General features: G+C 45.2%; 1 protein-coding gene across 1 annotated transcript in view; it reads left to right on the plus strand.

Annotated features, from left to right (window-relative positions):
* The window catches only part of LOC128703087 (carbohydrate sulfotransferase 11-like), a 237080-nt gene extending 214800 nt beyond the window's left edge, over positions 1–22280 (plus strand). Inside the window, exon 7 of the mRNA XM_070103663.1 lies at positions 17540–22280. Within this exon, the coding sequence (XP_069959764.1) occupies positions 17540–17722 (183 nt within the window). The 3' untranslated portion in view covers positions 17723–22280. The remainder of the gene's footprint in view (positions 1–17539) is intronic.
* Positions 22281–27472: the final 5192 nt, after the last annotated feature.

Raw genomic sequence — 27472 nt, forward strand, 5'->3', positions numbered from 1 at the left:
GAGGTCACTAAGGGTTCCTCGAGAGGTCACTAAGGGTTCCTCGAGAGGTCACTAAGGGTTCCTCGAGAGGTCACTAAGGGTTCCTCGAGAGGTCACTAAGAGTTCCTCGAGAGGTCACTAAGGGTTCCTCGAGAGGTCACTAAGGGTTCCTCGAGAGGTCACTAAGGGTTCCTCGAGAGGTCACTAAGGGTTCCTCGAGAGGTCACTAAGGGTTCCTCGAGAGGACACTAAGGGTTCCTCGAGAGGTCACTAAGAGTTCCTCGAGAGGTCACTAAGGGTTCCTCGAGAGGTTACTAAGAGTTCCTCGAGAGGTCACTAAGGGTTCCTCGAGAGGTCACTAAGGGTTCCTCGAGAGGTCACTAAGAGTTCCTCGAGAGGTTCACTAAGGGTTCCTCGAGAGGTCACTAAGAGTTCCTCGAGAGGTCACTAAGGGTTCCTCGAGAGGTCACTAAGGGTTCCTCGAGAGGTCACTAAGAGTTCCTCGAGAGGTCACTAAGGGTTCCTCGAGAGGTCACTAAGAGTTCCTCGAGAGGTCACTAAGGGTTCCTCGAGAGGTCAATAAGAGTTCCTCGAGAGGTCACTAAGGGTTCCTCGAGAGGTCACTAAGGGTTCCTCGAGAGGTCACTAAGGGTTCCTCGAGAGGTCACTAAGAGTTCCTCGAGAGGTCACTAAGGGTTCCTCGAGAGGTCACTAAGGGTTCCTCGAGAGGTCACTAAGAGTTCCTCGAGAGATCACTAAGGGTTCCTCGAGAGGTCACTAAGAGTTCCTCGAGAGGTCACTAAGGGTTCCTCGAGAGGTCACTAAGAGTTCCTCGAGAGGTCACTAAGGGTTCCTCGAGAGGTCACTAAGGGTTCCTCGAGAGGTCACTAAGGGTTCCTCGAGAGGTCACTAAGGGTTCCTCGAGAGGTCACTAAGGGTTCCTCGAGAGGTCACTAAGGGTTCCTCGAGAGGTCACTAAGAGTTCCTCGAGAGATCACTAAGGGTTCCTCGAGAGGTCACTAAGGGTTCCTCGAGAGGTCACTAAGGGTTCCTCGAGAGGTCACTAAGGGTTCCTCGAGAGGTCACTAAGGGTTCCTCGAGAGATCACTAAGGGTTCCTCGAGAGGACACTAAGGGTTCCTCGAGAGATCACTAAGGGTTCCTCGAGAGATCACTAAGGGTTCCTCGAGAGATCACTAATGGTTCCTCGAGAGATCACTAAGGGTTCCTCGAGAGGTCACTAAGGATTCCTCGATAGGTCACTAAGGGTTCCTCGAGAGGTCACTAAGGGTTCCTCGAGAGATCACTAAGGGTTCCTCGAGAGATCACTAAGGGTTCCTCGAGAGATCACTAAGGGTTCCTCGAGAGATCACTAAGGGTTCCTCGAGAGGTCACTAAGGGTTCCTCGAGAGGTCACTAAGGGTTCCTCGAGAGGTCACTAAGGGTTCCTCGAGAGATCACTAAGGGTTCCTCGAGAGGTCACTAAGGGTTCCTCGAGAGATCACTAAGGGTTCCTCGAGAGATCATTAAGGGTTCCTCGAGAGATCACTAAGGGTTCCTCGAGAGGTCACTAAGGGTTCCTCGAGAGATCACTAAGGGTTCCTCGAGAGGTCACTAAGGGTTCCTCGAGAGATCACTAAGGGTTCCTCGAGAGATCACTAAGGGTTCCTCGAGAGATCACTAAGGGTTCCTCGAGAGGTCACTAAGGGTTCCTCGAGAGATCACTAAGGGTTCCTCGAGAGATCACTAAGGGTTCCTCGAGAGATCACTAAGGGTTCCTCGAGAGGTCACTAAGGGTTCCTCGAGAGATCACTAAGGGTTCCTCGAGAGGTCACTAAGGGTTCCTCGAGAGATCACTAAGGGTTCCTCGAGAGGTCACTAAGGGTTCCTCGAGAGGTCACTAAGGGTTCCTCGAGAGATCACTAAGGGTTCCTCGAGAGGTCACTAAGGGTTCCTCGAGAGGTCACTAAGGGTTCCTCGAGAGGTCACTAAGGGTTCCTCGAGAGGTCACTAAGGGTTCCTCGAGAGGTCACTAAGGGTTCCTCGAGAGGTCACTAAGGGTTCCTCGAGAGGTCACTAAGGGTTCCTCGAGAGGTCACTAAGGGTTCCTCGAGAGGTCACTAAGGGTTCCTCGAGAGGTCACTAAGGGTTCCTCGAGAGGTCACTAAGGGTTCCTCAAGAGGTCACTAAGGGTTCCTCGAGAGGTCACTAAGGGTTCCTCAAGAGGTCACTAAGGGTTCCTCAAGAGGTCACTAAGGGTTCCTCGAGAGGTCACTAAGGGTTCCTCGAGAGGTAACTAAGGGTTCCTCGAGAGGTCACTAAGGGTTCCTCGAGAGGTCACTAAGGGTTCCTCAAGAGGTCACTAAGGGTTCCTCGAGAGGTCACTAAGAGTTCCTCAAGAGGTCACTAAGGGTTCCTCGAGAGGTCACTAAGGGTTCCTCGAGAGGTCACTAAGGGTTCCTCGAGAGGTCACTAAGAGTTCCTCGAGAGGTCACTAAGGGTTCCTCCAGAGGTCACTAAGAGTTCCTCGAGAGGTCACTAAGGGTTCCTCGAGAGATCACTAAGGGTTCATCGAGAGTTCACTAAGGGTTCCTCGAGAGGTCACTAAGGGTTCCTCGAGAGGTCACTAAGGGTTCCTCGAGAGTTCACTAAGGGTTCCTCGAGAGGTCACTAAGGGTTCCTCGAGAGGTCACTAAGGGTTCCTCGAGAGGTCACTAAGGGTTCCTCGAGAGGTCACTAAGGGTTCCTCGAGAGGTCACTAAGGGTTCCTCGAGAGGTCACTAAGGGTTCCTCGAGAGGTCACTAAGGGTTCCTCGAGAGGTCACTAAGGTTTCCTCGAGAGGTCACTAAGGGCTCCTCGAGAGGTCACTAAGGGTTCCTCGAGATGTCACTAAGGGTTCCTCGAGAGGTCACTAAGGGTTCCTCGAGAGGTCACTAAGGGTTCCTCGAGAGGTCACTAAGGGTTCCTCGAGAGGTCACTAAGGGTTCCTCGAGAGGTCACTAAGGGTTCCTCGAGAGGTCACTAATGGTTCCTCGAGAGGTCACTAAGGGTTCCTCGAGAGGTCACTAAGGGTTCCTCGAGAGGTCACTAAGGGTTCCTCGAGAGGTCACTAAGGGTTCCTCGAGAGGTCACTAAGGGTTCCTCGAGAGGTCACTAAGGGTTCCTCGAGAGGTCACTAAGGGTTCCTCGAGAGGTCACTAAGGGTTCCTCGAGAGGTCACTAAGGGTTCCTCGAGAGGTCACTAAGGGTTCCTCGAGAGGTCACTAAGGGTTCCTCGAGAGGTCACTAAGGGTTCCTCGAGAGGTCACTAAGGGTTCCTCGAGAGGTCACTAAGGGTTCCTCGAGAGGTCACTAAGGGTTCCTCGAGAGGTCACTAAGGGTTCCTCGAGAGGTCACTAAGGCTAATCATTTTTGAGTCATTTTTGTGTTTAATTTTATATTCATAATTTTATTATACAGATATTACCTGGAGTTTACCTGGAGAGAGTTCCGGGGGTCAACGCCCCAGCGACCCGGTCTGTGACCAGACCTCTTGGTAAATCAGAGCCTGATCAACCAGGCTTTTACTGCTGGCTGCACGCAAACCAACGTACGAGCCACAGCCCGGCTGGTCAGGAACTGACTTTAGGTGCTTGTCCAGTGCCAGCTTGAAGACTGCCAGGGGTCTGTTGGTAATCCCCCTTATGTATGCTGGGAGGCAGTTGAACAGTCTCGGGCCCCTGACACTTATTGTATGGTCTCTTAACGTGCTAGTGACACCCCTGCTTTTCATTGGGGGGATGTTGCATCGTCTGCCGATGCAACATCGTAGTGAGTGATTTTCGTGTGCAAGTTCGATTCTAGACCCTCTAGGATTTTCCAGGTGTATATAATCATGTATCTCTCCCTCCTGCGTTCCAGGGAATACAGGTTTAGGAACCTCAAGCGCTCCCAATAATTGAGGTGTTTTATCTCCGTTATGCGCGCCGTGAAGGTTCTCTGTACATTTTCTAGGTCAGCAATTTCACCTGCCTTGAAAGGTGGTGTTAGTGTGCAGCAATATTCCAGCCTAGATAGAACAAGTGACCTGACACATTCTTGGAAATTTTTTGGGTATTATAATAGTTTTGAACCTGGTATATCATTTGAAAATATAATAATCAACAGGAATATATTTAGCGACGTGTATACGGCACCAGTGTGAAACCACCTTCAGTGGTCAGTGGACAGGAGCTGTACTTGACGGGTTCGTGTACAAGTGACTCACTCGAGTGGGTACAATACTGGGATAAGATGCAGTACGAGACACTGAAAATATTCCACTTTCAAACAGTACAGTTGACGTATTGATGACTTGTCACTTGACGCTGAGAAGGTTTTGTGTGATAAACTGAAAAATAACAGGTTTTCTATCCACTTTGATGAATCAACAAAACTTACCAATAAATGTCAGGTTGTAGCTTTTGTAAGATTTGTCAATGAGGGCAAAATTCAAGAAAACTCCTTCTGCTGCAAAGAATTGCCTGATACAAGCAAAGGAATAGATATATTCAATATTTTGGCCTCAAATCTGGAAACAAGAAGTCTCTCCTTGAAGAACTGTGTTGACATCTGTAATGATGGTGCCTCTTCTAGTCCATAGATACCTACTGCTTTATATTTCCTGTATTCTTATCTTCGCAAATCATGGCTTATTGACAATGGAACATCCGAGGCTTCAGGAGTAACTGGGGTGAGCTTCAGGTATTGCTATCCCAGTTTTCCTCTGTTTGTGTTTCTTTACAAGAACCCAAATTATGCTCCGCTGGTATCTGTCTCGTCTCGTACTTGTTTTATGATATCCATCAGATCTTTTCCCGATGGAACCTTTAATGAAAATGCACTTCTTATATGCAGTGGTATACCATACCATCAGCTCTTTGTTCATACTTCACTGCTTTACACTGCAGCATGTATCTTCTTGAATAAGTGGTATACGGTCTGTTCTTTGTATCTCTCTCCTTCTAGGGCATTATCTATCCCGTATGTTGCATTTCTGGTTTCTTTATTACCACCACCGTTTCTTTTATTAGGCAATTTTAATGCTCACCATTTCCTCTGTGGTGGGGGGGGGTGTCAGTGTGACTCTCGGAGCATTCAGTTAAAGGCTCTTCTCACTTCTCTTCTCATTTCTCTCCCCCTCCATGTTTTAAATACGGGTGCTTCCACCCATTTTGACCCTCGTACTCAATCTGTCTCTTGTATCGATCTCACAGTTTGCTCTTCAACTGCACTAGACTTTATCTGGTTTGTACTCCCGGACTTACATGACAGTGAACATTTTCCATTTCTTCTTACATCCCATTCATATTCTCCACCTCCTCGAAACCCACACTGGCAATTTCAGTGAGTGAATTGGGATTGTACTCACGTCACACTGCTTTTAGAGAGCACCCATCTTTGTCCTCTGTTGATGAGCTGCTACACCTGTTCTCGATCTCCATTTTAACCGAACCTTCACATTCTATATCCCAAACCTCGGGGAGGTTCCTCAGAAATGTGTGCCTTGGTGGTCTTCTGCTTGTGCTCTTGCGGTACGTTTGAAATGCGCTGCATAGGGCTGGTATCATTACAATAGTACCACATAGCGACTTTTTGATTTTGAGTGGGGAAGAGCGGTCTCCCGCGATGATGTCCATGAATCTAAATGCACTTGTTGGCAGGATTATGTTTCTACCATCACTTCGGCTTCCTCAATGAATGCAGTCTGGAAAAAAGTACGGAAACTGAGTGGCAAATGCTCTCCAGACCCGGCTCCCGTTCTTCGGGTTGTCAGTGTCACTATAGCGAACCCTCTTGGAGTTGCCACCGAAATTGGTAATCATCTAGCCTGGTCACAGACCGGGCCGCGGGGGCGTTGACCCCCGGAACTCTCTCCAGGTAAACTCCAGGGGCTCTATCTATGCCCCTCGTTTCTTTCCTCCAAGTCTGCCAGAGAGTTCGAACCCTTAGCCTTTTTCTCTAGTGGGGAAGAGTCATATAATGTACCGTTTTACACTTCTGGATCTAGAGTCAACACTTTCCTCTTGCCGATCACCTGCAGCTGGACCTGACAGCATTCATGTCTGTATGCTCCAGCATTTACATCCGTCAGCCCTTGTCCTCTTGTCTTTAATCTTATTTGCCTGCAAGGAGTTGTTTCAAAGCTGTGGAAATCTGCCACTGTTCTACATTTTCGTAACTCAGATACTTTGGCACATGATACCTCCCACTATCGTTCCATTCCTCTTACTTGTGCAGTTTGCAAGGAGATGGAACGTCTGATAAATAGACATTTGATTTGGCATTTAGAGACACACAGTAGTTTCTCCTCTAGCCAATATGGCTTTTGCGAGGGCCTCTTACTCCATTTAGATACGTATGTTCGTAATGCCTTCGCCAATAACCTCTGTTATTGCCATCTTTCTTGATCTTGAGAAGGCATATCACACAACTTGGAGATATAACATCTTAGCCCAAGTTCATTCCTTAGGCCTCCGAGGTAATCTACCGTTTTGCCTTAAGAATTTCATATCTGAGAGACCTTTCCGTTTTTGAGTTAATGCTGTGCTTTCCCCGGACTTTGTCCAAGCTGAAGGTGTCCCCCTGGGATGTTTCCTTTGCACCATCTGTTCTGGTATCTGTTCTTCCATCTAATATTTGGTCATCACTCTATGTTGATGACTTTGCTATAGCATATGCATTATGCAGGCACTGACTGTCGCCTCAATGCAGTTTCTCTCCAGAATACTGTCAGCCGTATTTCCAATTCGGCCACTATTCATGGGTTTAAATTTTCTAGTACTAAAACACACCACATTACACGTTCTATTGTCCCTGATAATCCACTGTACCTGTATGGTTCGCGTATCCCATAAGTGATACTGTTAGTTTTCTCGGGCTTCTGTTTGACCGTTGGTTATCCTGGAAACCTCACATTACCTCTCTGAAGGCAACTTGTCATAGCCAGCTGAACCTCCTTAAAACCCTCGCTCATCTTTCATGGGGGACTGATCGCAGAACTCTCCTTCGACTACATTCTGCCCTCATTTTATCGAAACTAGCCTTGATCCCATCCATCACCAAGGATTATGCATAGGCCTTGGTACTTTTTACTCTTCACCTGTATAGAACTGTTACGCAGAAAAGGTGGGACAGCTGGGGGCTAGAGCCTTGCCTAAGGGCAAAGGTAAAAAGTTACATACATCTCAAGCATAAACAGGCCACCCAGGGCTATCCCAGTCAAAACAGAAAGCGCTAAACCAGTATTTGTTACTTCAATGGGTTGGTTAACAGAGGGTTAGGCAAAAATCCCAGTTAGGAAAATATATCTATTTATTCAACATAACACTATATACACACTCTAGAAACACCTTCATCTATCTTCTATCCTAAATGACCAAATGAGGATACACAAGAAACAGCTGGCTGGAGGTCCAGCCACCATAACCACTAGGCCTAGCCAGTGCCAGGCCATCACTACTCCACTACCAACCCCATTTCTTATTTCCTCACTCATCCCACAGCACCCTGACCATGTCAGAGCGAAGGTGAGCAAACTGGGCATGATTCTACATACTTACCCACCGATTCCTAGACCAGGGGCCAGTAAAAATGTTTAGAAATCTTGCCCATAGTCTTTTTAACACCTAAATGTCCTCCCATGGGAACATCGTGGGCCAAACACAAAACCTGATACCTAAATGGTTCCGGCACCACCACTTGGTAGAGTGCCTTCCTTGCTCCATCATTAGATGTTGCATCCGATAGGGTCTTTCGTATCAAAATACCGTCTGCAAAAAAAAAAAGTTAGTTAGTTGAGAGGCCTCTTCCTTGGTAACAGCAGATGACCGAATAGCTTTTAGGGTGTCGTCACACCCCTGGCCCTTGATCAGCTCCTCTCGAGTAGGAGTCGCCCCCCCCCCTATACCAGCTCCAAGACCCCCACTCAAACAGGGTCCTGCCTGGGATGGTTCATCACAACCCTGAGCCTCCTGCAGGCTAGGCTCGAAGAATAGATTTCCCAAACCCAAATCATCCCCAAGATCAGAAGAGTCAAGGAGAGAAACTGCACTCTTATCTTTTGACATTTTCCTGGTTACTGCACACACTGGAAATAACTAGGGCAAGGTAGCCCTAGCTTTTTCCTCCCAACTCTGTGAGGCTGGGTCCCTCCAAACCAGAGGTTCCCCACTTTCAAGACAACCCATGACATTATTGCCTAAAAGTAGGTAAACACCCTCACAAGGTATATCCTCCGTGATACCTACAGCTAAGTAACCACACTGGTATGCAGACTCCACCCATAACCTGTGCACTGGAGTCTTGACAGTGAATCCAGTAATTCCTTTGAGCAAAACGTCCAACCCAGTGTATGTGTCATCCGACACTGGCAATATGCCCCTACAAAGCAAGGTGTATGTGCTACCAGTGTCCCTCAAAGACATAACACCTGTTACCCTACCTTCATTTTGGTGTAAGGCCACCGTGGACTTACTTGTAAAGACCTTCATCCGAGGGTCCAAAACTGCTGAGTTACCTGATATACTCGGAGGTGATGCTTCAATATTAGGTAGTGTGTGGGTACCTGGTGTATCTACCTGAGAAGCTCCAGCAACCGCCTGATCTCTATGATCTCTATGTATCTTCTTGCAATACGGCTGCAGATGGCCCTGTTTATGACAATAAGCACAGTAATAAGGTTTAAAGGCCCCCTGCCCATTTGACCTAGGTTGGATCCCTTGACTCTGGGGAACTGGGCTCGTCCCAACTGTTCCTTGTAGTCCTGGACCAGTGACTGCAGACTTAAAACTTCCCTGGGCAGGTACCGGAGAATTAGGCTTAATCACACTCTGGTGGAGAACATGCTGAGAAATATGTGGCTTAAACTTCTGAAATTTCTTGCTCCTATTTGTGGGTGGAGAAAACTTACCATTATTAGTATGGGGGGTGTGGTAACTGCTACCAAATTTTTGGTTAGCTAAAAATCTGTCACCCAGCTCTAAAGCATTATTAAAATCATCAAGATCCTTCGCCTCAAGATATGCCTTAAGGTCAGGAGGAACATTTCTCAAAAGATCCTCTAACAAAATTAAGGTAATTACACCCTCATAATTGCCTACCACCCCCTTTGAGCGACACCACCTATTTAAAAGTGACATCTCCTTACCATATTCCACCAAAGACTGCCCTGACTGAAGCTTTAGTCCTCTAAACTTCTGTCGGTACCTTTCCGGCAACATTTGATAAGCCAGTAAAACTACCTCTTTTAGCTTATGATAATCAGAAAAGGCAGATCCTTCTAAAGAACTAATAGCCTGTAACCCTTTACCAACTAATTGGGTTCTTGCTAATGTCGCCCATTCCTTTTCCGGCCAACCTTGGGATTTGGCCGTACTTTCAAATAACAGAAAAAACTGGTCTGGGTCTTTCTCTAGGAATTTGGGCACAAATTTTATGGCTTTATCCAAATAAAAAACATCTTCCCTTGTGTCTGTGTCTGGGTGAGAAGCAAGCTGCCTCTCTTTAGCTCTTTCTTGAGCCCTGAGCTCCTCTAAGGCTCTCTGTTCCTGGATCTTTGTACGTTCAATCCTTAACAGTTCTTTTTCTTCCACAACTAGGGCTAATTTCATTCGTATAAGTTCTACTTCCTTATCCAGGTCCCTAACATGGGAATTTGATTCAATGTCACCTTCCAAATACATGTCATCCCCAGAATTTTCACTAGTGTCAGCCATTTTGGGAAATAACATCACCAAAACTCGCTATCAGCCACAGAACTTACTGATATAAAATAATAAAGCACACAGCAAAGTACATACACTGAAGAAGTACATTCACAAGTTGTCATGTGACTCCCTAAAATTAAACAGGATTGCACACAACAAGAAAATCATGGCAGAAAAATTGGAGCTATTGCACCTGCAAAGGAAAATTATTCCCAGAAAATTAGGTAAACATAACCCCCTAAAAATCAGCAAGATTGTATCTGCAAGGGTAAATTATGCACAAAATATCAAGTATTAATAATACCCTAAAAATCAACAATATTGCACACGAAGGTAAACTATGCACAGGGTATTAGTTGACTCGACTCAAGAAATCGTAATGACACGATTGCCACGCTAGCTGGAGATTCGTCTGTAAAAACTTGCATTTGTGGTCACAGAGGTGCCTGTGCTAACTTTCCTATGGTGTAGAAATATACCTAGTTGGATGAATCTTATTGTGGCTAGCTGGTCTAGTGGCTAACGCGACGGGCTGGAGTTTTGAGACTCTATGACCGCGGGTTCAATCCCGGCCGGGGGTATGGTTTAAGGGTATTAGTTAATAATAACACAGTAAAAACCAGCAATATTGCACACAAAGGTAAATTATTTTAGTGTGAGTGTTATAGTGAATGCTTCCTCTGACCAACCCAGTAAACAATGATTATTGACTTCCCAGGTTGCAAACTTGAATTACCACATAAAATTTGATAATTCTCCCATATACAGGCCCCCATGTTACGCAGAAAAGGTGGGACAGCTGGGGGCTAGAACCTTGTCTAAGGGCAAAGGTAATTATTATTATTATTATTACAATCAAGGGGAAGCGCTAAACCCGGAGGATTATACAGCGCCTGGGGGGGGGATGTGGAAGGCATTCAGGCTTAATTTGGGGAACTGGAGCACAGATCCAATTCCCTAAATCAAGAGCCCCTCACCAACATCAAGGAACCTTCCTTGAGGGGGGGCAAAGGTAAAAAGTTACATACATCTCAAGCATAAACAGGTCACCCAGGGCTATCCCAGTCAAAACAGAAAGCGCTAAACCAGTAAGTGTTACTTCAATGGGTTGGTTAACAGAGGGTTAGGCAAAAATCCCAGTTAGGAAAATATATCTATTTATTCAACATAACACTATATACACACTCTAGAAACACCTTCATCTATCTTCTATCCTAAATGCCCAAATGAGGGTACACAAGAACCAGCTGGCTGGAGGTCCAGCCACCATAACCACCAGGCCGAGTCAGCGCCAGGCCGTCACTACTCCACTACCAACCCCGTTGCTATATAGCCCTTGTGGTTTAGCGCTTCGTTTTTTATTATAATAATAATAATACCAACCCCATTTCTTATTTCCTCACTCATCCCACAGCACCCTGACCATGTCAGAGCCTAGGTGAGCATACAGGTAAGCCATAGAAGAGCCTATGGCTTTAGTTAGTTAAACAAAAGGAATACACAACTACAAACTTAGCTTAAACACACAGCTTAAACACCAAATTTCTGTAAACTCAGCATTGTAATCCTTATAGAGAATAAACTTTGAATTTGAATTTGAATCTCCGATACCAGCCTCCATGTCATGCTGACTCCACGTGACTCCTCCCAGCCACGCTTACCCCGCATACCCAAACACAGTTGGAAAATAAATACCTAGCAGGATTTCTTTATAATTACAGTTAGAGTACTTTACAGTACCCCCAAATGCACATTATGAATTATAAAATTATTCTTTACAATTATAACATTCATACTATTGTGGCACACTTCTCTACTATATGTACATTACGATGTCATGCAGAACCCTGCATAACAAGAACCTATTTGCATAGGCGAATGTTCCATCTTTGAACGATTGCCGTGATACTCATTGCCTCCGCTGTTTTGTTTGCTCTCATGACCTGCACAATCCTTCCATATATAGGATAGTAACGGATGTTAGTAGAGATTCATTGTTTGTTCGTTGCCCTTGTTTACTGCGTCCTTTTCTCTTCGTCTACATTCACTCTTGTCTTCTCTTCAGTTGCCACCTTTATATGTTCATGTAGTCTCTCACTTTTCCCTTTCCCCCTGGGAAGTTTCAACGGTTCATGTCTGTTCTTTCTCACTGCCATGCGCGAAAACCCAAATACCCAAATACTTCCTGTCTCACTCTTATGCCATTACAGTGTACACCAATGGTTTTAAATCTTCTGAAGGTGTCAGGTCTGCAGCAGTGCTTCCGGACAGCGTAGTGCGAGGGCATTCATTAGACTTTACTAGCACTTCTCATAGCATTTATTCACATTTCATCTCTGCCTGTGTCACCATTTGTAGGAATTTCAGATTACCTTAGTGCTTTGCAAGCTTTAAAAAATTTGATTCACCTCATTCCCCGATCCTTCGTTTACAACTTTGGTTATGTCGCATCTCTAGCAAAAGCAAAGATATTGTTTTCTGTTGGGTCTCCAGTCATACAGGGCAATGAACTGGAGAACACTGCTGCACGGTCAGCAGTACATAACATCTTAGTTTCATATAGAGGTTTTCCATTCACAGACTATTTGCTGTAATTTCCTGCCACCTTTGCAACCACTGGCGACAACGTTGGTCTGATATGATACGTAACAAATTATATTCTATTAAACCACGTTTTGGTTTCTGGCCGTCTACTTGTCATCAGTGTCGAGGTTGGGAGACTACACTCTCCCGTCTTTGCATATGACACACTCGTGGAGTGTGTGGGGACCAGAGACATGGAGGGCAAAAATGCTGGAGAGGGTCCTGGAAAACTTCATGCACCAACATGTTAGGGACACAACTAGAGAGAGGGAAGAGGATGAATGAGCAAGGCTGGACCTTGTATTCACCTTGAACGGTTCAGACAGGAGACATTATGCATGGAAGACCCATTGGCACTTGTGATCATGTGATCCTAAGTTTCGAGTAGAGTGAACTTCAAAAAAGGGGTCTACACAGGCATGAGGCAATTCCTGCACTAGGTGCAGTGGAAAAGAGAGCTAGAGGGAAAGACAGTAAATAAGATGGAACATGTGACCACAAAGTGAAGGGAGGCAGAGAAGTTCGTGCCCAGGGAGCAACAGAAGCAATAGGAAAACCAAAGAGAACCCATGGTTTGCCTGGAGGTGTTGAGAGGCCAGAGCCAGGTGTGCTAGAGCATGGAAAAAATGTAGAAGGCTAAGGACATTGAAAAACAAGGAGTTGAGCCATAGAGCCAGAAACAAATATGCTCAGATAAGGAATATGAGGGGCAATATATGAATGACATATCAAAAACCAAATCTGACTCAAAGTTGTTATATAACCACATCAGAAGGAAATCAACAGTCAGGAACCATGTAATATGCCGGAGGAAGGAAAGAGGGGAGCTTACAAGGAGCGACCAGGAATTATATGAAGAGCTCAGCACAAGATTTACGAAAGTATTCACAGTGGAGACAGAGGCTTCCAGCAAACTGATGCAGTAGGGTGCACCAGCAAATGCTGGACACACTGCACACAACCGAGGAGGAGGTGGAGAAACTGCTAGATGAACCAGATACCCCGAAGGCAATGGGCCCAGATAACATCTCTCCATTGGTCCTGAGAGAGGGAGGAGATGTACTTTGTGCACCGCTCTCATCAGTCTTCGGCAAATCTATCGAAACGGAAACTCCCTGAGGTGTGGAAGACAAAAAATGTAGTCCCAACTTTTAAGAAATTATATAATGGGCTTGTTTAGTAGCTGTAGCGGGTTGTGAATGATATAATTCTTCGGAGGCTTCTTACTTTATTGTTAAGTAGTGGTGGGTTACACAGGCTTGTGTGTTTGTGCCCATGGCCCGGGAGGGCCATGCCCACGAGAGAGAGCTGGGAGGCCTTGTGTGTTGAAGCCAGGCCGCTGTGTGAGTGAGAGCGAGGCAAGTCTGGGCATACTGAAGTGGCAAGGCCTATAGATGGCAGCACCAGCATGGCGCGAAATATGAACTAAGCTGGCAGACAGCATGGGCTGTCTGTGCAGACAGTACAGGCTGTCTACATACGCTCGGCCACCTACCGCGCGTCGTCCCGACGCGACAATACTGGTAGTAAAAGAAACTCGGTCTCTCTCTCGTAGGAACAGGGCACAGAACACAAAATAAGAACATATATATACATATGGACATGGGAAAAAAAAACTTCCTACAGGGAGGGAAGAAAAAAACATGTGGGGTGTGCTAAACATCGTGGTCATAGGCAGTGAGCGTCGATGGGCATCACTGCACGCCTTCCTGCGTCTGGACAGATACTGCAACACGGGAGACATCGCTGCGGCTGAGCTGTGACGTAACAGGGTACGGTCTCCTCTGGAACAGTGAAGCAGACATCGTAGGAGTCGCTGCAGGTTTTCACTCAACCTGGGGCACGACATGCTGGTGCCCTCGAGTGAGGCGTCGACAAAACTCGGCAACTGGGCAGGACTTCTGGCAAGCGACTCAGGAGGACACTTCTCGGCTGGTACTGTCGCTGGGCTGTCACTACCGGCGAGCATGGAGTGAGTCGTGGCAGAGACGACTGGGCGAAACATCTGGGAGTCGTAACATCATACACCAGACTGCAGTGAGAGAGCTAGCAGTCAAAGTGACATCTTCTTTGTGCAGGCTGCTCACTGAAGCTTGTGACACGAGGCTGACACAACGCCTGCCGACAGGCCTGGCTGCGGCTTGACGAGTATCATCTCTCGACAGTTGGAGTTATAGCAGAGGTTAGTCTAAGCGTCCCCAGACTTGTTTCTCTACATATAACTGCACTCTGAAGGTCTGGAGGTGAAGTGAAACAAATCTCGATGGGAATCGTAGCAGGTACGATTCTACAGAACATCACGAGCGACGAGCATAAAAGCTTTCTGTACAAGAGGGCTCGGTCACTCGGGGCTGAGTAATCAGCTGTCAAACACTGGTCACGCGGGTGACAGCACAGTGGTGCAACTCAAGGGTCTGACCACAGACCTCACTGGACACACGGAAAACTTACAAACACACCGCTGTACATACGGTACAACATGGCTTAACTAGCAAATGATGCTTTTCTGTGCATAAAACTGACTAAGACATACTAAAATGTGAGAACACTGACTGAGAGGAATTAATTAACACACGACATATATCTTCTCTCAATGTTCTCGACAATCCTGAAATAATTACTAGAACACTCGATGTGACATCATGTGATGTCAGGCGTGATGTCGCAAGGTGATGTCAGCAGCAGTGACGTCAACAGACATCTCGAGGTGACGTCAGGCAGACATCGTGAGGTGACGTCAGCAGACATCGTGACGTCATGAAGTCGGGCAGCATCGTGGGTGACGTCAGCAGACATCTCGAGGTGACGTCAGGCAGACATCGTGAGGTGACGTCAACAGACATCGTGACGTCATGAAGTCGGGCAGCATCGTAGGTGGCGTCGATGTGATGCGGGCAGCAGACCACAGCATGAGGCCTGGGACATCTGGTAACTCGCGTGGCTTTGTAGGTCTACGTGACATCGCCCACACCCACGTGACGTCGTAATCCACGTAGCTTCGAGTGGCCTCGGGCACTCGGATACACAGCACTGGCAATGAATTCATACGAAAAACAGCAGAAAACACAGCAGAGGGAGTGGGCAGTGGTGAGTGTATGGTAGTGTGGTGGCGAGGAGCGTGCGTGAGTGTATGGCAGGGCGGGCATCTGGCCATTCCTCCTCCTCCTCCACCCACAAACACGTGGAGAAGCTCACACTGGACGCAGAAATCACCACAAAACTCACCTCTGGCTTGCTGAAACAGCTGTGCTGAGCTGAACAACAACAGCAACATACAAGTGACGCTGAACACGTGACTTGAGAAACAGCGTGGGACACTGTAGCGTGGAGTCACTGGGACGCCACGTACAATTCTCGAAGAAATTCGGCAAATTTCGGCTGGATCCTGCTAGTACCTGTGTCTGGATGCTCAAAAGTGCAGACACGACATCAGGATAACTCGTTGAGAGACGGATGCTTCTTGTGTAGGGTGATGAAGTGAAGATGACTTCATACCTCTTCCTCCTTCTCTCCAGGCAAACACAACTGCTGCGGAGCACCGCTGTCACCATTTATAATGGGCTTGTTTAGTAGCTGTAGCGGGTTGTGAATGATATAATTCTTCGGAGGCTTCTTACTTTATTGTTAAGTAGTGGTGGGTTACACAGGCTTGTGTGTTTGTGCCCATGGCCCGGGAGGGCCATGCCCACGAGAGAGAGCTGGGAGGCCTTGTGTGTTGAAGCCAGGCCGCTGTGTGAGTGAGAGCGAGGCAAGTCTGGGCATACTGAAGTGGCAAGGCCTATAGATGGCAGCACCAGCATGGCGCGAAATATGAACTAAGCTGGCAGACAGCATGGGCTGTCTGTGCAGACAGTACAGGCTGTCTACAATTAGACAGACAGGCAACATTAAACTACATACCAGTGTCGATGACAGGTATAGTATGTAAATAGTGCTTAGTTATAATTATAACAGTATGTAAAGTTATGGAGAGGATTATCAGGAGAAAAGTGGTGGAGTACCTAGAAAGGAATGGTCTTCAGAAACCTACTGGAGTTGTACAACAAGGTAACAGAAGTAAGACAGAAGAGAGAGAGATGGATAGACCATTTATTTGGACTGTAAGAAGGCTTTCGACACAGTACCACACAAGAGACTGGTTGAAAAGCTAGAGAATCAAGCTGAAATAACAGGAAACTACTACAAGGAATCAAGGAATACCTCACAGGAAGGAAAAAACTTCTGATGGTATGATATGAGGTGTCAGAGTGAGCGAACGTCTCGAATGGGGATACACAAGGGCCAGTCCTAGGACCAGTGCTGTTTCTAGTATATGTGTGAATGATTTGACGAATGGGATAGATTCAGAGGTGTCCCTGTTTGCAGATAGTGTGAAACGAATGAAGAGAATTTAAACTGACGAGGATCAAGTAAGTCAACAAGGGGATCAGGACAGGTTGTAAGCCTAGTATGAAAAATGGCTCCTGGAGTTTAACTCCAAGTACAAAAAAAATGAAACTTTGGGAAAGACAAAGACGACTGTAGATAGAGTACAGCCTAAGGGGTCAAAAACTGCAAAACTCATTCAAGGAAAAGGATCTTGGGGTGACCATCATACTGAGCACATCCCTTGAGGCGCAGGCAGGATTTGGGCGCCTGGCAAACCTAATAGCATTTCGACATCTAAGTGAAAAGTCATTTACGACACTGTACACCGTATACGTCAGGCTGGATGCAACCCATACTTGGTCAAGCACATCAATAAATTATAGAAATTGCAAGAGTTTCCATCAAGACTAGTCCTAGAGCTAAGGGATGTCCTACGAGGAGAGATTGAGGGAACTCAACCTGATGACACTGGGCGACAGGAGGGATAGAGAGGACATGATAACAACATATAAAATACTGAGAACTGACAAGGTGAACAGGGCCAGAATGTTTCAGAGACAGAACACAGGAATAAGAGGACACAACTGGAAGTTAAAAACTCAGATGAGTCATAGGAAAGTTTGGAAGTATTTCTTCAGTCATAGAGTTACCAGAAGTGGAACAGTCTGGAGAATGAAGTAGTGGAGGCAGGATCCATACACAGAGGTACGATAAGGCTCTTAGAGCAAGGAGAGAGGGTGAATCTAGTTGCGACTAGCGATGTTCCGGGGCCAGGAGCTGTGAATCGATCCCTACAACCACAAATAGGTGAATACACAGATATTTCTTGATATTGCTTACTAAATAAAATTCTTGTTTGCTAACCTTCTAATTCTATTTTACAGTTAAAGTCGCAAGAATGGCGCCATTTGCAAGATGGAATACCTTCTGATAACCTCGTTCACAAGTACTTCAAACAACTCAGCAAATTTCAAATTAAACAACTACACAGTCGTTACCACCTAGACTTTTTGCTCTTCGACTATAAGCTTAACAAGAAACTTTTGAAAAATGCTGCACCGGAATAACACTCGTACCTGTGGCGCTACAGAGAATAATTACTGCAGACGCTGGAAGACCTGACATAGTAAATAAATCACAGATCTAATGGTGGACTCGAACCCATGATGAGTCTTAAAATTCAGAGGCCAGTGTGTTAACCTGTTAACCACTCTACCATCTGGCTCTAATACGATTCATTCGACTAAGCATATTTCTATACACCATAGGGAGGTTAGCATGGGGTCCACTGTGGCCACAATTGCAGGTTTTTACAGGTGACTCCCACACCAGCCATGCTGGTGTGGGATTCTTGGATAAATCTTATTAAAATCAGCTGGTCCAGTGGGTAGTCTCTGGGTTTCAGGACTCGCCATGAATTCAAGTCCACCACTTTAAGTTTTCACTGCCAAGTTTTTACTGCCTATTTTTTATTACGAAGTTTTCACTGATTATCTCTCTTAATTCGACGCTCTCAACTTGCCCTTTCTTCTCTTAAATCTAATACCAATATTGTCATTCATTCATCCAACAAAGGCAATTTGTTGGTTGTCCTTGATGGCGAGGATTTCCTCCGCAAAGCTGAAGCATTGCTTTCTGACTTACGTACTTACACTCCTCTCGTTTCCAATCCTCTTGATGGCATCAAGAGAACTTAGAACAGTTAACTTCGGACTCTCTCCGATCTCTGTCCTCTTGACTTTGACTTTGTTCAACGTTTCCGTGTTATTTGTCTCTCTGCCTTATTTCTATCATCCTCCTAAAACTAATAATCCTGATATCGCTCTACGTCCCATCATATCCTCCAGAGGCTCTGTCTCTTATTTTCTCGCCTCTTGTCTGGCTACAACTCACTCCCATTCTTGGTACTTTATCTCTTGCTCACCTCCGTCACCCTCAAAACTTCATCAACATGTTCGCTCTCTCCCGACCTGTAAGATGCTTAGTCATGACATGAGTCTTGGTGATGATCTTAATTTTTTCAGAGTGAAGACCACTGAAGGGTTTCTTCCTCTCTCTATAGCTACTAATGTCCTTCTTGATCTTGAGGAAATGGTATGTACTTATGTACAGTTTAGAATTTCGAGTCTGCAGTTCTTCTAAAAAGAATGCACATACATCACCCATTCTTTTAGTTCACTACACTTTCCCCTACACTTTATACGTGACTGCAGGAAACGTGCGACACGTATCCTCAACAACAACATCACCAATCAAGTTGAAGAAAGGCCTGCAAATTACATCGTTTTACCGGTCATCAACGTTGCTACTAACGTTTCAAAAATGTTTGACAGCAAACTGGCTAAAATATCTACCAGCTCATCAACTACTATTAGGAACCTGATACAAAAACCCAAGCATGATTCTGGCACAGATGCAGGAATTTACACTGTACCATGTAGGGTGTGTGACAAAGTATATGTGGGGGAAACAGCCAGATCTCTGGATATTAGGATCACCGAACACAAAAATGCTTGCAGAAATGATGACCGTAAAAACGCGTGTGTTTAACAGAGGGACGATGTTGGACACCTCATGAAATTCAGTGAGGCTAAACTAGTGATTAAAGAAGACTGAGACAGAAAGTGCATAGAAGCTGCACTAATTGCTGTCAGTAACACTATAAAGCAAACGTCACTAATCAACAGGATATTACCCACTCTGGAGGCTGCTGTATCATGATGTTCGCAGGTCCCTCTGTAGCCATCCGTCCCACCACCTTAGTTCTATTACTACCACTACTACTACTGCTACTACTACTACTACTACTACTTCTACTACTACTACTACTACTACTACTACTACTACTACTACTACTACTACTACTACTACTGCTACTACTACTACTACTATTACTACTACTACTACTACTACTACTACTACTACTACTATTACTACTACTACTACTACTATTACTACCACTACTACAACCACCACCACTACCACCTCTATCCACGTGACTCTTCACCTGACTCCTGCCACTATATATACATGCGTTTTCTTAGTTTTCTCTGTACACACACCGTAAGGAGATACACAGAAGTCAGACGTACGTGGACAGACACATGGCTTCTGCCGAAAGGAAGAGGTCACGATGTTCCAGGGACACGACGGAGGACTCGGATTTAGAAATGTGGGGCGCAATCCTAGCGAAGAAGTTGCGAGACCGCTCCGTGTCATCAGAGGAAGTCTCCAGATATGACAAGCCTAACCATGCAGCCAGCGAATACGGAAGGATGGATCAATGTGAATAACAGTAAGACACGCCGTCCCTCCAAGGAGCAGATAAACCAGCTCAGATTACCTTCCAGATTCAAGGTAAAGGCTTATGGGGAACACAAAACCCACTACAGCGTGGTTGCACACCTAGAAACACGGCACAAACTGAGGTTCAAGATATGGTTCAACCTGAAAGGAGAGCCAATACTGACTCCTTTCAACAGGTAAATGCATACCACCTTGAAGAGAGTCATGGAGACAGACCGCTCCTTTACTCTGGAGGAACTGGATTCTCGGCAGAAGATCACCAAGGGTGTAGTGATGCGATACCCGCTGATGATGCCCATCGAGGCAGTAACAGCTCACCCCAGAGTCGTGTCAGATCAGCGTCTCAAGGCAAAGTCCGCAGGCAGTGCACCAAGCCGGCAGGTCCTCATTCAGCATGTAGGATCTCTGCCATCCCAGCTGGACCTCGGTTCTTGGGGCAGGTATGATGTCAGGACCTTCACGGCAGAACCAGTTCGCTGTTTCAAGTGCCAGCATTACGGACACCTGGGTGCACTCTGTCCTAACAGAGTAATCTGCTGTGCCTGCAGCCAGCCCCACCCTACCGAGGAATGCATTGCCACCCACTCCACGATGCCCGAATTGCAGGCAAAAACACCATGCCTGGAACCCTCGATACCCCGAGAGGCTCGCTAGAATTCGTGAGGCCTGGAACACGCCAATAACGAGACAGCAGGCTACGGCAGAGCATCACCCTCAGCAGACGATGGGTGCAGGGAATCCTGCAATACTGCAGAACTCATATCAGGCAACCCAACTCAATGCCCAGGAATTTCCGACCCTTGAAGAGTCAACCAGGCGTCATGAACAGGAGCATTCTCCCCCACTACCGCAACGAAGAAACAAAAACATGAGGAACAAGCGGCACCAACAGGAAACATCTGGGCAACACAATCAGCAGACGGCACTACACGAGCCCCCACCGGCCATAACACGGCAACACAGGTACTCCTTGCCCGGCACAGCCACTATGCAGGCTGTGCCTGCACCTCACCAGCAGATGCCGGCTACCCAACTTGGCATACAGCAACAGGCCACGGTGTGCACAGTGAAGAAATACAACCCTCAGGAGACCCCACAGATTACAACAGCCCAGATAATATCCACTGCTTCGAACCCACCGACAACGCAGGCCCTCAACAGGGAGGATCTCTTAACACTCATCAAGGCATTCATGGATATTATCTGCAACACAATCACCTCCACGGAACAACAGAGCAACAGATGGTCAGCACACTCCTGAGGGTATGCCTACTGACAGAGGAGGAGACAGCGGATGCCATGAATCTGCAGATTATCAGAGCGGACAGAGCCCAGTCCCCAGCTCAGGAAACAGCTGAGATGGAGTAACCTCAGTACCAAATCATGGTTTCTTATGAGGCACACTAACTGAACTGTCCAGAACAGTGCTTGAGCAGTATATGCTGCAACAATGAAGAATCAATTCTCCTTCAGGAGCCAGAGACGGGTCATCTCAAGATTAAGACCCGTGCCAGGACCCTTGTCTTGGCGAACATTATACATACATACTTTTCTCTGTATTAGGACTGAAGAAACCACTCGTGGCGAAACGTTTCCTCTAATAAATGTCCTGAACTGTACATAAATATCCTTTTCCATTTCTTGATCTTATTCACCTTCGTGTGGACTTTTGCTTTTAAGGTAAATATTATTCTCAAACCTTCGGTGTCGCTTTGGGCTCTCCTCTATCCCTTGTTCTAGTTAATATTTACATGGAATACTTCGAAACTGCTCATCCTACTATTTATGTGCGCCCTTCTCCCTGGCTCCGCTATGTAGATAACATCTTTGTTCTTTGGCCTCATGACTCTGGTCTCTTCTAACCATTTCTCAATTTCTTTAACAATTTTGCTCCTTCCATCAAGTTTAAAGCTGAATGAGAATATAACTCTTTGCTTCTTTTCCATGATGTACGTGTCCATCGCTCGGCGACAGGTTTTTCTTTTTTCTGTTTATCGCAAACCTGTGCACAGTGGCATGTACATTCATTACTTTTCTTGGCATGCTCACTCTGTCAAGAAGTGTTCTTATTTCTCTCTTTCTCCGTGCCCTCCGCATCTGTGATCCTCAGTTCCTTGACTAGGAAATTTTCACTCTTCTCAATCTGTAATCTAGTTCTTACCTCTCCTGCTGCTTGCCTAGAAGGGGAGTAGGAAATGAATGGTTGTCTAGGGCAATTGGTGTAAATTGCTGGCTAGACAGATACTGCAAGGAACTTGCAATCCCATTCATTGACAACTGGAACAACTTTTATGGCAAACATGATATGTATGCAAGGGATGGGGTACATCTCTCTGGGGCAGGGGTGGTAGCACTTGCAGACTCGATTGAGAAGGCCATTGGTGAAATGCCTATGATTTTAAACTGATGGAAGATAGAGGTATGGGTGTGTGTGGGAAACAAGCAGGTTGCAACACTAGGGTTGGAAACAGTAAATGTATAAAAGGCATTCAGCATGAAGTTATAAATAAAGACAATAGAACAGGTCAGCAAACAAAGGGGGACAGCAGAGGGCAGCAAGGGACTAGCTCCCTTAAGGTTTACTATACTAATAGCAGGAGTGTTAGAAATAAGATAGATGAGCTAAGATTAATTGCAAGTGCAGGAAACATAGATATTATTGCTATAACAGAGACCTGGCTCAATCTGAAAGATAGAGAGATGCCCTCTGAATGTCACATACAAGGCTATAAATTATTCCACACTGACAGGGTCAACAGGAAAGGTGGTGGAGTAGCGATGTATGTCAGAGACAATTTAAATTGTTGTGTTAGACAAGATATTAAATTAGAAGCGTCAGCCACTGAATCTGTTTGGTTACAGCTTCTCGAGGGCCGAGAAAAACTAATTTTGGGTGTGATTTACAGGGCCCCAAATCTTGATAGGGAGTGCAGTAAACTTCTATGGGACGAAATTCATAAGGCATCTACATACGAAAATGTTGTGCTAATGGGAGATTTCAACTATAGACAGATTGACTGGAGCAATTTGACAGGAAATTTAGAGTCGGGTGACTTTCTTGATACGATCCAGGATTGTTTTTTAAAACAGTTTGTGACAGAGCCAACTAGGGGAAATAACCTCCTTGACTTGGTTCTTGCCAGTAGGGAAACACTAATTAATAATCTTGAGGTTAATGATGAGCTTGGGGAGAGTGATCACAAATCACTCAGTTTTAATATATCACGGAATTCCCCTAATAATGGCAATCAAGTCTCCGTCCCTGACTTTCGCTTGGCTGATTTCATAGGACTGAAAAATTACTTAGGTGGGCTGAACTGGAATGACCTGACTAAGGGTCAGGTAGGTGGTGATGGTTGCCGATATGATGCTTTCCAGGGCATAGTTCTAGCTGCTCAGTCAAATTATGTTCCAAATAGGGAAATCAGATCAAACAAAAATGATCCTAAATGGATGAACAATAGATTAAAATATCTGATTGGTCAAAAGAGAGGCATATATAGGCAAATCAAAAGAGGAGAGGGGCAATTAAGAAATCGATATATTCAGTTAAAGAGAGAAATAAAAAAGGGAATTAGAAAAGCAAAAAGAGATTATGAGGTTAAAGTTGCAAGAGAATCGAAGACTAACCCAAAAGGATTCTTTCAGGTATACAGAAGTAAGATCAGGGACAAGATAGGCCCACTCAAAAGTTCCTCGGGTCAGCTCACTGACAGTGATAAGGAAATGTGTAGAATTTTTAACACATACTTCCTCTCAGTTTTTACACAGGAGGATACCAGCGATATTCCAGTAATGATAAATTATGTAGAACAGGACGATAATAAACTGTGCACTATTAGGGTCACAAGTGACATGGTCCTTAGGCAAATAGATAAATTAAAACCTAACAAATCCCCAGGCCCTGATGAACTGTATGCAAGGGTTCTAAAGGAATGTAAAGAGGAGCTTAGCACACCTTTGGCTAATCTTTTCAACATATCACTACAAACTGGCATGGTGCCAGATAAGTGGAAAATGGCAAATGTGATACCTATTTTCAAAACAGGTGACAGGTCCTTAGCTTCGAACTATAGACCAATAAGCCTAACCTCCATAGTGGGAAAATTTATGGAATCAATAATTGCCGAGGCAGTTCGTAGCCACCTTGAAAAGCATAAATTAATCAACGAATCTCAGCATGGTTTTACAAAGGGGCGTTCCTGCCTTACGAATTTATTAACTTTTTTCACTAAGGTATTTGAGGAGGTAGATCATGGTAATGAATATGATATTGTGTATATGGACTTCAGTAAGGCTTTTGACAGGGTCCCACATCAGAGACTATTGAGGAAAATTAAAGCACATGGAATAGGAGGAGAAATTTTTTCCTGGATAGAGGCATGGTTGACAAATAGGCAGCAGAGAGTTTCCATAAATGGGGAGAAATCAGAGTGGGGTAGCGTCACTAGCGGTGTTCCACAGGGGTCAGTGTTGGGCCCCCTGCTGTTCACAATCTACATTAACGACATAGATGAGGGCATAAAGAGCGACATCGGCAAGTTTGCCGATGACACCAAAATAGGCCGTCGAATTCATTCTGACGAGGACATTCGAGCACTCCAGGAAGATTTGAATAGACTGATGCAGTGGTCGGAGAAGTGGCAGATGCAGTTTAATATAGACAAATGCAAAGTTCTAAATGTTGGACAGGACAATAACCATGCCACATATAAACTAAATAATGTAGATCTTAATATTACGGATTGCGAAAAAGATTTAGGAGTTCTGGTTAGCAGTAATCTGAAACCAAGACAACAGTGCATAAGTGTTCGCAATAAAGCTAATAGAATCCTTGGCTTCATATCAAGAAGCATAAATAATAGGAGTCCTCAGGTTGTTCTTCAACTCTATACATCCTTGGTTAGGCCTCATTTAGATTATGCTGCACAGTTTTGGTCACCGTATTACAGAATGGATATAAATTCTCTGGAAAATGTACAAAGGAGGATGACAAAGATGATCCCATGTATCAGAAACCTTCCCTATGAGGATAGACTAAGGGCCCTGAAACTGCACTCTCTAGAAAGACGTAGAATTAGGGGGGATATGATTGAGGTGTATAAGTGGAAGACAGGAATAAATAAAGGGGATGTAAATAGTGTGCTGAAAATATCTAGCCTAGACAGGACTCGCAGCAATGGTTTTAAGTTGGAAAAATTCAGATTCAGGAAGGATATAGGAAAGTACTGGTTTGGTAATAGAGTTGTGGATGAGTGGAACAAACTCCCAAGTACCGTTATAGAGGCCAGAACGTTGTGTAGCTTTAAAAATAGGTTGGATAAATACATGAGTAGATGTGGGTGGGTGTGAGTTAGACCTGATAGCTTGTGCTAATAGGTCGGTTGCCGTGTTCCTCCCTTAAGTCAATGTGACCTGACCTGACTAGGTTGGGTATTACAACCTAGGATTTCAAATGGCCTGTTATCCCAGGTGTAATGGGAGCAAATAAACACAGTAGAAAAAGTTTAGACTTATATTATCCTTCACCAATTTATAACATCAATATGTACACTATGTACAGTGATAAATATAGTGCACTCCACGGTAAGCAAGGCAGAAATAGAAGCCACAAGATAGCAGACCGTGCTTCAACCAGCTCTAGAATGGGAATGACAAGGGCAGACAGGAGAGCGGTATCCACATAACCTCTGCGATTGTCAATCCCACCTTCTTATTGGCTAGAACCTGGTCACTAGTTGAACGATGGGGCCCCATCATCAACTCTTAGCAACCTGGTTCGCTGGTTGGGGGAGATAGCCTGTAAATGAGGGTGTGTCCATGCGCCGAATAAAGGTTACGTACTCTTTGCATGCCACATTGGGTGCATTGGCTTAAGCCGGTAGGAGACTTGGACCTGCCTCGCATGGGCCAGTAGGCCTTCTGCAGTGTTCCTTCGTTCTTATGTTCTTATGTTCTTATTGTGCCTCTTATCCTCTTCAATACTTTAGAGAAACTGGTGCTCTCTTGCTGATGGGCCTAAGGGACATGTCATTTCCCCTGTCTTCTAATATGTTATTTTCCCCTATAATCTACCTTGTCCATAATTACTATCGCATTTGCCTTGTCTGCTTTCTGTGTGTGAAGCTCCCGCTTCACACACGGAGGGCCCGGGTTTGATTCCCGGCGGGTGGAAACATTTCGACACGTTTCCTTACACCTGTTGTCCTGTTCACCTAGCAGTAAATAGGTACCTGGGTGTTAGTCGACTGGTGTGGGTCGCATCCTGGGGGACAAGATTAAGGACCCCAATGGAAATAAGTTAGACAGTCCTCGATGACGCACTGACTTTCTTGGGTTATCCTGGGTGGCTAACCCTCCGGGGTTAAAAATCCGAACGAAATCTTATCTTATCTTATCTCTTACCGTATGTCGATGCGGTAAGAGATCTGATAAAAATAATCCTGCCCCGCGCAGCGCATAATGGGAAAAAACAACTGCGATCATGTTTTTGGTTTAAAGCAGCGATTTTGCGTCGTATTCATGGTTGTATTCTAGGTTTCTTGGTATCATTTGATAGAATGGAAGGTATATTACAGAAATAAAGATGATTTGCATTGGTTTCAGGAATGGAAATAGCTTGAAATTAGGTTTAAAGTAGCAGAAATATTCAATTATTCTCAATATTCAAGCGTAAACAAATTACGTCACTCTTCCAATATACGTCCAGATGGTCGGTCTAATACGTGTTCTTTAATACGCTGACAATATTTAAACAATTATTAAAATGATGCATAACAGCAAATCTTCTATATTTTTTGTGTGAATATAAAATCAAAATGGAATTCATGTGTAAAGCCTGGGAACGTAACTAATGAACAGAGGACATGTTATTTTAGTGCCATGAATATCTGCATTGTTTATTCTGGACCCTATTTTGAAATTGTCGTATTCTGAAATTTGTGCGAGACTGGCCAAATTACAATTTTCTGATCACTTTATTGGGTAGTTGAAATAGTTGAGTGGGCGGTTTCTTGTGGTCAATCGATAAAATGAAAGACATATTAACGGTAAAATTTAAGCGGCCTAAAACAGGACTCAAAGTGGGCAAAATCGCCGTTGCGTAACAGTCGCTGACGCAGCAAAATTTGCTAAAGCGTAATTTCGTTAATTTTCCATCAAATTCCATTAAATTTCCATCAATTTCGTAAGAATGTTTTTAAATTCTTGGACACTAGACACTAAGATCGGGAGTCTGGACACTTAAGGGGGGGGGGGGGGTAATTCTCATCGTCCAGTTCTCACTGTCAGTTTACAACAGTCAGTTTTTCACTGCCAAGTTTTCATTCCCTAGTTTTCACTGCCAAGTTTTCACTGCCAAGTTTTCATTGCCAAGTTTTCACTGTCAAGTTTTCATTGCCAAGTTTTCACTGCCAAGTTTTCACTACCTTGTTTACACTGTCAAGCTTTCACTGTCTTGTTTACAGTGACAATTTTTCACTGTCAGATTTCTCACTGCCTAGTTTTTACTG

This window comes from Cherax quadricarinatus, chromosome 86, assembly GCF_038502225.1.
Source record: "Cherax quadricarinatus isolate ZL_2023a chromosome 86, ASM3850222v1, whole genome shotgun sequence".
NCBI lineage: Eukaryota > Metazoa > Arthropoda > Malacostraca > Decapoda > Parastacidae > Cherax > Cherax quadricarinatus.